Below are 12,236 nucleotides of genomic sequence, written 5' to 3'. Positions count from 1 at the left end.
GCTGTGTGACCTTGGGCAAGTTACTCAACGTCTCTGTGGCCCAGTCTCATTACAATAGTACCTACTTGGTGTGATGTAAAATTTTGAGATAATCCTTAGCTCAGGGGATTGTACACAGTAAGTATTCAAAATATGTCCACTGCTATTATTTCCCTCCTCTGGGCAGTCACACTGATGACCTCTTTTGTGTGAAGAGACAGAGCTCAGTAAATGGCTGTTAGAGCCCTGTGAAAAGCCCTTTGCCCATGTCTTTGAACCCTGACTTCATGGTATTAGAGATGCAGACATACTGTGGGGATGCAATCTACTCTATCTAGGTCACACTGCAGATGAGAGTGGTAGTCAGCCAGGTCCATTCTCCCCACATCAATTACTGTCTCCAAAGCCCCAGAAGCCAGTCCCTCCACCAGTCAGGGCTCCGTAAGGCAGGGGCTGCTAGTCACCTGTAACAGGACTGTGCTGCCTGCAGAACTTGTTAAAAATGAAAGATCCTCCACCCCTACCCATTCCTCGCTAATTGAAGATCTCAGCAACCCCATCTAAATTCCTCTAGTACTTGGGGAATCTGTGTGAATAGGCTTCCCACATGACTAGGGTCCATTGATGTCTGAGAATCACTGCTCCCACTTTAACCACCTGTGACTACATGTCCTCATCTCACTGAGATTTTCATGGGTCAGGAGTTAAGAGGTACAACCCTGTCTTCAGTTGTCTTTCTGCTTTACCTGCCCCCACCCCAATCCCTTCCTGCACAAGGAAGAACAGTAAGAACCTTCCAAATAACCCTACAAAGACAGCAATCAAACGAGAATGCAAGAGAGCAGTTGTTCAAAAAGATTTTATTTTGTGATCTGTGTCAAACTGCCTCATTCTCAGTGCAGGTGATCCCCTCCTCTCCAGGAAACAAGAATGGGAAGAGGGAAGTCTTTTCGTGAGGTCTCAGCCTTCACAAGGCCCCAGGGAACTTCCCCACAGTTCTGAGAGTTGATGGGAATCCCAACAAAGACTAGGGTGGGTGAAAGGCAGTGACAAGAGGGGTGGTGATCACCAGTGAGGAAGCTGGGGGTTGGAGAACCCTGTCCTTGGCCCTGCTTGGCTTTGGGGCTGCCATGTGTATGATGGAGAAGGAGTGAGAAGATTTCTCCCTATCTTGAAGCACCCCTTGTCCGGGCATGGTTTTGATTCTGCTCAGGGCTCAGGTGAGAGGAGCAGGAAATTGTTGTGGGCTGGTTACTTCATAAGGTGCTGCTGCTGGTGCCCCGGAGTCCAACGCCACGGACAAACTGCTCCAGCAGGCCTCCGATGGCACCAGAGGGACTGGGGGCTGCTGCTCGAAGCCCCACTGTGCTGCTGTATGTGGCCAAGAAAGCTGAGCGTACTTCCTGCAGCCGAGTCTCCCGCTCACTGAGGGCTGCAAGCCTATGAGGACGGAGGGAAGGAGGGAGAATGAGTGCGTTACCCTGGGGCAGAGTCCAACATCCTCATGATTATACCACACCACCAATCCTGCATGTGAAAGTTCAAGGCCAGCATCTGTCCTGTGGCCATACTACCTCTGGGGTTCAAGCCACAAATATTTGGCCTTGTTCCCCTCAGCTGTCAGGCTACTGTTCCTGCCTAGAAGCTGCATGCTTTATTGGTGCACTGGGGAGGAGGGGAAGGTAAGCAGGAGGGAGTTAGCCCCAACTGTTGGCTCCCGTTCCTCAGTAAGAGTAATGTGAGGCACACATCATAGACCTAAGGAGAGACCACAAGATGAGGCACCAGGCCTTGGCTGACCAACGGCCTCAGCTTTCTTGATGCCAGGACCTGGAGCATCCTGGGAGAGAACTCTTGGCAGTGTTCTGGAGAGGCCCTCAACTGAAAGCCCCTGAGGCTCTACCTACACCTTCAGTCACTGTGATCTCCAGGCAAACTGCTAGGAGGGTGCTGGCTTTTCTGGCAGGATTCCTGTTCTGCTTCCATCTGCTTTTCTTTCAGTGGCCTCTACAAACACTGATCACAGGTGGAAGACAGGAAGCCTCTCCTCTCTCCCTGCCCTGTAACTATAAGTCAAGAAGGGGAACAAGTTAAAAAAAAAAAAAAAAAGAAAAAAAGAAAGGGAACAAGTACATGAAAACTCAGGCTTATCAAAGAATGAAGCTACCTGACACTTTGAAAGGTCTCTAATAGAAGAGGAGTACCAGCCACACCCAACCTATGGAGTAAAAGGTATGCAGTCTAGGGGTGGGAGGGACATGGAATCAGAGGAAAGGTCAGGAACTCACGTGTTGTTCACTGTAACTGTGCCCTGGAGGGCTTTTTCCAGGGGTCAGACTTCTATGACATGAGCCCTTATGTTCCCATCCACCTAAAATCACAACTAGCCCTGACCACTAACTTATACCAAAATTTCCCCTAAGAGACCAATCCCTGCATAATCCCTCCCAGGAATCTGTCAGAAGTAGCAGCAATGTCTCCAATTCTCAAGCCCAAATGACTTGCACCCTGGGGCCTGGGGGAAACAGATGGGAGGTATGAAGATAAATGACAGTCCTAGGGTAGGTATGGGGAGAAGAGACCTAGGGAAAGTACACTGGTGGGAGTGGTATATATGAGTGGGTGAGTGAGTGTGAGAGAGAGAAAGAGAAAGGAGCAGCAGGTTCTAGGGTGAAGGAAAGTGAAGTAGCTCTTGCAGCAGCACTAAGAAAATGGAGCTGATACTGTATTCCTGCAATACCGTGAACAACTCCCAAGTTTCTCTTGGCATTTGGGGGAGATGTGTGGCCCTAGATCTCCTTTACTTTTTAATTAGGTGTCCTATAGGCTGGAGGCCATGTGTTCTTCAGCTTTTCTTTACAGCATATAACCGGGAGAGATTCAGATTAGTCTGTATTCACATGGAATATCCAAAGGTCTATATGTGTGCATTCTTACTGCCCCTTATTTCTGGGAGGCAGAAGGGGGAGAGATCAGCTTGTTTAGAGATAAGAAAACTGGAGCCCAGAGAGAACATGTGATCTACTTGAGGATACACAGCAGGCAATAGGTAGGCAGGCAGAGACACTCTAGTGCCAGTCCCTCTCAAGAGATGAACTAGCAGACTCAGAGAAGTCAGGGCTGACACCCAATGACATAGCTGGTAAGCAGAGCAGCTAGGAGTTGGACTAAATTCTCTGATAACAAAGCCCAAGCACTAAATCCACATACTGTGTGACTTCACCAGGAATCAACCCTGACCCCACCTCTACACTGCAATTCTGGAAGCCATAAGATAACTCAGAACCTAGCTTTCCCCTGGGAACCACCCAGACCCTGAGGGTTGGCTAGGACATCAGAGAGCTACCCAAGGTATAAATTGTAGGATCTGGGGCTGGAACTCTCATCTGTTCCAAATCACTGTTTCAGTGGTTAATGCCAGTTAAGTGAGGGGTGCTAACAAGCAGGGGCAGAAATGTCTGCTTCTTCTAGGGAGGGCTCTTGGGCCAATTCTGTCCTAGAATCCTAAGATCCAGTCTCTGCCCGCCTTCAGGGATTGATCCTTCGTAACTGCCCAGGGCAACTCGCCTCCGGCCAGTCAGCACTAGTGGGTATGAGCAGGATTCTGGTGGTGATGATGAATCCCCAGCACCTGAAGTTCATTCAGCCCATCGCGGGGAGGGGCAGGCCCTGCTTCCCAGACCACCAGGGGCTCTCCTCTGCCGGACCCATGAAGCAGTAGAGCAGGCAGGGGGCAGCCACTCAGGCAGATACACTACAAGAGTTGGAAGCCCAGTACTGGAGGCTTAAAGGAAGAGGATTTTACAGGCTTGGGATTTAGTATCACCGTCCAATTCTCTTTCCTGACCAGAGGCAAAAACAGAAGACAAAAGGGGGGAAGGGAATGTCAAGAAACTCTTGATTCTGCTTGGAGGAGCACAGCCCTCGCGCTAACCTAACTCCATTCTGGCTCTGGTCTCCACCATACACCTACTCTCACTACCCCACTGTTCTGATTTCAAAGGATTCGCATGTCAGGCAAAGCCTTGGACAGAAATAGAACCTTCTATAGTTACAGTCCAGCCAGCTTTCCCTCAGGGTGTGCCCTGAGACACCCGTGGATGAGTTTTGGGAGCTGGGGCGTATGAACACACTCTGTAGCACACTTCCTGTGCAGCCCATAAGGCCTCTTTCATACCTCAGGAGTCCAGGAGCAGTGAGGTGTACTTAGCTGAGCCACTGGGGAGGGGCAGCGATCCCAGGCCAGCTCCCTGGGGCCAGCTGCTGCCTCACTCCTAACCAACACTCTTGACTGCTCACCAGCTTCTGACATGGGCAGGGGAGCATCCTGCCTTCTCAAGCAAGACACTTACAGACAACTGTTAGGGAGCTCATCCGGGAAGCTGAAAGGGAGAGAGGAGTCTGTGTGCAGGACAGCCCGTTCCTGAATACTGCCACAGCCTGTTACCATCTGCCAGCTGCCAAAGTCTGTGGAGAGAGAGGATCCGGGCAGGGGATGGTCCACTGATCTGGGGCAGAGAGGAGAGAGAGGGGAGATGATGCACAGTCAGTCAATATGCCTGACAGGGGTGGCCCTGGAGGGGTGGGGGGCGGCTATGGTGGTCCTGGGTCATAGCCATAAGGTTCTGTTGGTGGAGCTTCTGTAACATCAAGCACTTTCTTCAAAAGTACAAAAACAGCTGGATAGGTTGTGATGGAGAAAGAAGAGTATAGACCATAAGACAGATCAGCTGTGAGGATAATGCTTTGTGCAAAGACAGAAGCAGAAGAACAAGAGCAAAGCAGAATGAGAAGAGGTGAGCCAGCAACCAAAGCCTCAGGTTAGGGCATGCCTGCCCTGGTGGCTGACAGAGCAAGTACAATCTCAACAGCACCAAATGGAGGGGAGAGCGGGAAAGCAAGCCTGGATGCCCCCAGAACAAGGTATGTAGGATCACCTCTTACTCCCAGCATGCAGATTGGCAAGGTGGGCAAGGCAGAACCCAGGAGCCACTGAGGTCTTATCAGAGTGATGCAAGAAAAAGCCTCTTGGGGACAGTGGAGGGTGGTGACCTAGATTGAAGAATAAGGTGATGGGAGCCTTGAGCCACCCCCGCCCCCCTTTCTCTGCAGCACCTTCCAGAAGCCATAGTTTGTATTCAGAGGCATCAACCCAGCAAACGCACTGGCTATGCCCAGAGGGAAGGGATGAATCAGGCAGGCAACTTGACAGCTTCATCAGGCCTTTTTCAGATAGAGGAGCGGTGTGCAGGGAGAGGAAAGTTGTATTGGGAATCTGCTGCCACCACCTTCTCGCTGAGAGCTAGCCTCTCTCTACTGTCTCAGGGCAGTAGTCTAGCCAGTGGAAGTGGAGGGGGAGGGGAGGAGATAATAAGACATCAAACAAGGCTCTTTCATTGGCTACCCCAGGTCTCCATCCCCAAGGGTACATCAATTTTGATGTCTGATCCTTTATTCAAGAATAGCAGAAGGTGCTTCTTATAGAGACCCAGAAAGAGAGAAGCATGCATAGTGGTGTAGGGTGTGGGGAACGGAGAAGGACCTTCATCGAACTTGGCCCACCCAGTTAGCTGGCATCAGGGTCTCCTAGTTTGAGGCAACAGCCCTCATAAGTGGCCAGCACAGGCTCATCCTCAAGCAGCTGCCACCTAAGTGATGCTCTGGCCAGGTACTGCATCTCTGGTAATCCTTAACCATCTTTATCTAACAGACAGAGAGAAAAATGGCAGTTCAGACAGGTGAAGACATTTGCTCAAGGTCCCATAGCTAGTAAATGCAAGAAGAGCTTTTTGAAGGCAAGTTTGATAACAGATTTGTCCTACAACAGAACCACCTTGAGACCAGGGAAAACAGATGGTTTTCTACGTTAAAGCTGCCATGAATAGGAACCCCCTGCAACACAGAGACTTCCACATTCATCATTCCTGCTAAACCCTGGAAGGTTTGTGACAGCAGCATTAGGGATGAGAACAGGACGTGGTCTGCTACCTGGTGGAAGCCCCTCGTGCCCTAGAAAGAAGTGTTTCCTTGTTTCTAGATGGAGAAACTTGGTAGGGCTCAAGCAGTCTGTAAATCAAAGAGACAGCTGCCCAGGAGAGGGTAGACCACATGCCACAGTCTGGTATTTTCTCTCTGCTTCCTCCAGGTTATCCTGGGCCTTCAGTCAGCATAACTCCCCTCAGGTCAGCATGGCTCCACAAATCTATCTCATCTACTGTTCAAACTTCAGGGCAGAGTTTCTCTTCCAGTTTTAGCGGTCTGTACGAAAACAATTGCTAAACACCAGAGTTTTGAGGGGACATATGGGATGCTGAGTAGGATGGGGCACTCCTGGAAACACGTAAGTTTCTCTTGCTCGCCGCCCCCCTCCCTGGGCTATCAGAAACTCACACTACCAATGGAAAAATGGCAGGAACATGGAATGTGAGGATTTCTGGTCCCCTAAGCTAGGCACTTCCTTTTACTCCCCCTGTGTCCAGCAGTTAGCACTGCCCAGGCAAGAACCACGTTTGGAGTGGCCAAGGGATAGCTGTGGAATGAAGTAGGCAGCACACATAGCAATAGGGGGACATAAAGCCATCTCAACAAGCAACCATCTTTTGCATCTTGTACAAGAGTGAGCACACAGGCTGCAGATGAATCTTCCTACTTGAGGCTTTTGTCAAAGGAAGGGTTGCAAAGCAACTGTTCAGCTCCTGGGTTTAAGAGCAAGGGACTATGCGAAGCAGAGAGGTGCTCTTAAGTGCCAGATTAGCTGGCTGGAGGGGACACCTAAAGATGAAAGCAAATAGTCACTAGAACAAGTGACTGCACCTGCTGAGTAATAAAAAGGAAAACTTTCAAGACGGTCTCAGTACCCAGGTATGTTAACCAGCTTTATCAAGACTCCACACTCTTCTGCCCTGGTTCTTTACTCAAGCACAAAGCAGCAGAAAAAGAAGTCTGAGTTCTAGCTCTTCCAATCTCCTGCCTACAGGACCAGAGGGAACATGGGGCCAAGCTATTCTCAAACTGGAGAACTGTGGAGCCAATGATTCTTCCAAGGTCATGTGTCCACATCCCTGAAGCTCAGAGGGCTCCTGTCTCTGCCCAGGAGACTAGAGCCACAACTCCCATCTTTCCCCACCTCCCATCTTTCCCCACCTCCTGTCAGGCACCCAGTGTGGGCAGGACTCAGGCAGGTATCTTTTAGACAGTCCTTTTTGGAAGGAGGTACAAGAATATCCATACAAGCAGAGCTGGCCCCAACCCACACAGCTGAGGCAAGAATGAACAGGTCTGGCCTGAGTGCGTGGCCTGGCCTTTTACCTAGCAGCCTAGTGCCCTGACATGGCCTGTATGCCATCAGATATGTGAATAAGGACAGGTCCTTTACCACAACTGTTTACTGAGCATTTATGGAAAGGATGAGTATTTACTATGTGCTAGATACTACGCTCCATTATCTAATTAAAAAATTTTTTTTTCCTTAACGTTTATTATTGAGAGACAGAGAGAGACTGAGCGTGAGCAGGGGAGGAGCAGAAAGAGAGGGAGACACAGAATCTGAAGCAGGCTCCAGGCTCTGGAGCTGTCAGCACAGAGCCCGACACGGGGCTCGAACTCACAAACCACGAGATCATGACCTGAGCTGAAGTCAGACGCTCAACAGACTGAGCCACCCAGGCGCCCCTCCGTTGTGTAATTTAAACCCAAACTTAGGTAAGCCAGGATCATTACTTGAACTTTAAAGGTGGAATGAAAAAACTGAGCTCAGCAGGGAAGTGATTTTTCCAAGTTACAAACAGCTGGCGGGCAAAGCTGGGACTAGCCTAAGCCAGCCTCATGATACACTGATCTTCCTTCCTGATAAAGGGTGGGAGGGACTTCAGGGATTGGTTCAGGCATGGGCACATCATTTCCAACTGGAATAAAGCACAGAGCTTCCGATCCATGATTAGAAAAGAGGCCCTTTTGTGATTCCTGGATGTGACAAAGGAAGCAGGGTGTCCTAGAAGTGGCTGTTCACCATTAGGGAAGCTGTCAAGGCAGAGCTAGCATGTAGAAGAAGGGAAGGGTAAAGAACCACAAGAAAATGGAGCTGGAGCCTTGAATAGACTACACTGGAAGGTCATTTTTCCACTGGACTTTTCCATAAGAACCAAGTTTTCCCTTATTGTTTAAATCTATCGAGATGGGTTTTCTGTTAGTTGCCTCTGGAAGCACCTGAAATGATGCTGATGCAGAAGGCTTGAAGGTACACAGCTAGGAAGAACCTGGGTGTTGCCCATCTAAACCTCTCATTACACAGATGAAAAATAGAAGCCCAAAGTCCTCAAGTGACCTGTCTGAAGTCATGTAGGGAATGACTATCTGAGCCAAGACCTAAAATCCCAAACTTTGAGAGGGCCTGGATGTCACCTCTAATCTACACTTATGCCCTACCAACAACCCTCAAGCCTCCAGATGATGGTTCCAGAGCCTCTGCCTAACTGAATGCTTCCAGGAATGGGGAAGCATCAGTTTTCCCCAACCCACACTTTAAACAAACATCAGTGTGTGTGTGTGTGTGTGTGTGTGTGTGTGTGTGTGTGTGTGTGTGAGAGAGAGAGAGAGAGAGAGACAGAGACAGAGAGAGAGACAGAGACAGAGAGACAGAGAGAGAGAGAGAGAGAGAGAGAGAAAAGGAAGGATGGAAGGAATGAAACTGCATTCCTGCAGCAGCCCAAGAAATCTTTAATGGCTCTAAGTGTCCTTTTCTGGGTCTTAAGCTGGCAATGCCCTCTCACCACTCATCCTTGGTTTGGAGCTATGGTCCCATGCAAGACAATGTTAAACATGAGACAGGAACCCTATGTGTTGCAGAAAGCAATCTGGTTTCTCTGCCTCACTAAACACAGCCCAGGACAGAGCTCAATGGTTATACTGAGCAGTTGGTATGTGGTGAAAGATGGGGAAAGAGCAGCTAGCTGGGCAACAGAAGTTGGTTCCTATGTTTCCACTTAGCTATTCAACCAGGCTGCTGGGTGTCCCTTAGCCAAGTTAATCTGCTCTTTAGGCAGCTTGGCTTCAAGCTGGGCTCAGTGGTGGCACCATCCCTCCTCAGGCGTGGACAGTGCTGTGCTAGCAACCCCCCACCCCTAAAGATGTCTGACTCAGGAGCAGAGACCAAGGCCACATGGGGCTGAGCCATTTAGTAACCAGGACCTTGGGAGGCACATGAGCTCAGAGCAGTGGTCTTGCCTCCTCCCAGCCCCCAGCCCTATAGCTGATGAGAGATTTAACAATAGTCCAGAAATGCAGCTCAATCAGAAGCTGCTGCATGGCAACTAATAATGCAAAAGAGCCACAAGTCTTCTCAGAGAGGAGTACAGTGTTGGGGCTGGGTAAGAATTAGCACCCCACAGAACTTTCTTCCCAGCACAACACCTACTTCTTAACTGTGAACAAAGCTTCGCTGACTCTTTTCATAGGAAAATCCTGCTTTAAGAGAGAATTTGGAGCATATGAAACCCAGAGAATTCACATCATGAGGGAAATTTCAGCTGTCACAGATAGGGGTTCTTTCCATGCAGTTCCCCCTGCTGCATTAAAAAGCTGATTGGCTGTTGTTACCTAAGAGAGGCAGGCAGGGAAGCTAATGACAGGATCCCTCAGGCACTTTAAGATAAAAGAGACTAAATTAATTTTAATGTTAATGGAAATACATAATTAGAATGCTCCAAATCTGAATAATCTAGTCTTTCAAAACCTCTGGCAAACAGGCTCCCAGTCCAGAACCTTGTTGCCTGGCCAGACCAGCTGGGCTCTAAGCAGGCATTCCCAGAATAGACTGGCAGAGCCAAACACCTCAAAGCAGCCCTGCCCACGCCTCTCCAAGGCCTTGTGCCCCACTTTGGCCCAGCTATCCCAGTCTCGACTATGCCAAGCACACAGGGCTGTGAGGCCAGAGGACTCCCCCAGCCCTCTGGTCTCCTTAGGGAGGGGCCTTTGTAGCTCTCCTGGGCCAACCCTCAGAGTCTGAGCCACCCAGTGCAGGCAAAAACCACTGTGATGCTGACGAAAACTATCACAAGATTGAGAAGTAGGATTTCTTGGCAAGAAGAAGGGGTAATAAAAAGCTAGGGTGTGGGAAGAGGTGATGGAGTGCCACCTCAGCGGGAGCCCCTAGCAGCTGGATAGTTGAGACTGGAGCAGGACCTGAGAGGATAAGAGGAATCTTCTGGTCTCTTTCCCAGTTGTCTAGCAATGCTGCACAGGCAGGAAGGGAGGTAGGGACAGTGAGTAAGAGTTCCAGCCCAGAACTGCGAGGGTTATGTAGGGCCACTGCGGCCCTCGAACAGGCCTGAGGAAAGCTGGGCGTGCAGACAAGGGTGCCATGGCAGCGGGCACACAGGACAAGAACGCGCACAGGCCTGTGACTTGTCTGCCCAGCACCCGCTCTGCTCAGCCACCTTCACCAAACCTCCTGTGGGGTCAAAGGAGTTATAATCTTTGTTTAGTGGATGCAGCTATAGCACTGGCAGACATGTGAGTGCTCTGGGTTCTCTAAAGGTGAGCACAGGGGACTCCTTGGGCCCGTGCACTCTGCGGGGCTCCTACTAGCCTACAGCTGACCTCCTCTGCCTGTGTGGAGAAGGGCACCCTTCCTCCACTGCCTGCCTTTGCCCAAGGAGAAAAACCAGAGGATGGTGATGGGAAGAGGGTTCCAGAAATTTCAGGTCTTTCCTTGTAACATGCCTGTGACTTTGGGGCTTGGTTTCCTTACTGTTAACATGCATGCTGGTAAGACCTGAAACTTTTGGAGCAGTTCATTTCAGAGCTGGGCTCGAATCTGGGCTAGACTCTAAGGCTCATGCTCTTTATGCTAAATGCCCCTTTCTCCTTGGAATTTCTTAAGGACCTCTTAAGCCACACCCTGCTTTGTTCTCTCCAGAAGGGCCAGACATTCTCAAGACTTTAGAGAACAAAGCAACTCACAGGATCCTTTCCCTGTGTGTATGACATGGAAAACATGGCAATGCTAGGAAATGCTTTCCCCAAGTGCCAGGCCATCCCTCAATCCTAAGCCCCTACCTACCCAGTGCTCAGCTTCAACCTCTTATAGGAAACATTATTTCTGCAGCATGCTCCAGCCACACTTGTACATCTGGCTGAGCACTTCTCAGATGTAGAGTCTCCCAAGGTTCACCGGAGCCACACACATCTAGCCTAGCTCACTACTGTCTATTCTCCTCACCGCCCCTCCAACTCAGACATGGAATATGAGGACCAAAAAGGACTTTGAGGATCTGAGTCCATCTCTTGAAACAGAATATGAGGGCCCAGGGGCTGAGACCTGCCAAAGGCAATAGGTGGAGGCAGCCCTAACCCCCTGCTCATCACACTGTAACCAGTACAGCTTCTGGATTCCCTATCTGCCAGGGCTCTGGGAAGGAGTCTTCAATTGGTGCTGCAGACTAGCTCTTACCCAAACACTAACACATCCTCCAAATAGGGGTGGGCCTGCAAGCCTGGCCAACCCCTCTGGCCTCCTGGGTACACTGCTGACCAGGCTGCATGCCAAGGAACCACCTGAGACACCAGCTCAGGGGCTGAAACCCCACTCTCCAGGCTTATTAAGAGGGGAGGGCTAACTACCTCCACCATTAGGGGCTTTGGAGCTCCTCACCTGGGTTTGGGGACCTCCAGGGGACTGCTACCCATCCTGAAAAAGTCAGAATGGTTCGAGGATGAGGAGCTGGAAGACTTGGCTTCCCCCAGCCCCTGGTGGGAAGGCAGGCGGTCCTCTGAGGGCTGTGACCGGTTCCAGAGCACACTCTGTGGAGAGGATGAGTGGCTCTTCCTCCTGCAGTAGAAAGAGTAGGGCTGTTGGCCAAGGGGCCACCCCAGGCAAGCCCTCTGCCCACTTTTACCATATCTCAGGGCCCGGTCCTTCCTTCTACTGGGAAAATGCCACATAAGAATGAGTATACATTAGTATTCCCTCAGGCTTGGCTATGGGCAGCAAGAGCTGGGTCTTCAGAGGGACTGTGACATCCAAATAATGCTGGCCTACTGGCCTCAGAGCACATGCTAGATTTGTAACTAATAGCTCAGAAACTGCCCCTCCTTCCAAATGTTATGCAAAATTTTGAGTCATTTGTCTAGAGACAGAGTCATCAGATTCTCAGAGGAGTTTACCCTCCAACAAGTCCCCAATTCCCAATCATCATTTTGTAGTCCCTTCTCATTTTCTTCTTTTCTCTACTTGTCTTCCCCCCCCCCCCCCCCCCCCC

General features: G+C 50.2%; 1 protein-coding gene across 5 annotated transcripts in view; it reads right to left on the bottom strand.

The window, feature by feature from the left end:
• Positions 1–822: 822 nt before the first annotated feature.
• Positions 823–12,236, bottom strand: part of MTMR14 (myotubularin related protein 14) — a 45,838-nt gene continuing 34,424 nt past the window's right edge. For 2 of the 5 annotated variants that reach the window (XM_042910307.1, XM_042910313.1), the window contains exons 17-19: positions 11,630–11,806; positions 4,332–4,487; positions 823–1,419 (exon numbers count right to left, since the gene is read on the bottom strand). In XM_042910307.1, the coding sequence (XP_042766241.1) occupies positions 1,236–1,419; positions 4,332–4,487; positions 11,630–11,806 (517 nt within the window). In that variant the 3' untranslated portion in view covers positions 823–1,235. The remainder of the gene's footprint in view (positions 1,420–4,331; positions 4,488–11,629; positions 11,807–12,236) is intronic. The other 3 variants (XM_042910332.1, XM_042910324.1, XM_042910342.1) reach the window with 3 other exon arrangements.

The sequence above is a fragment of the Panthera leo genome, chromosome A2, assembly GCF_018350215.1.
Source record: "Panthera leo isolate Ple1 chromosome A2, P.leo_Ple1_pat1.1, whole genome shotgun sequence".
NCBI classification, from domain to species: domain Eukaryota; kingdom Metazoa; phylum Chordata; class Mammalia; order Carnivora; family Felidae; genus Panthera; species Panthera leo.
Note: the sequence above shows the minus strand (reverse complement) of the source record. Positions and strands in the feature narration are given on the sequence as shown.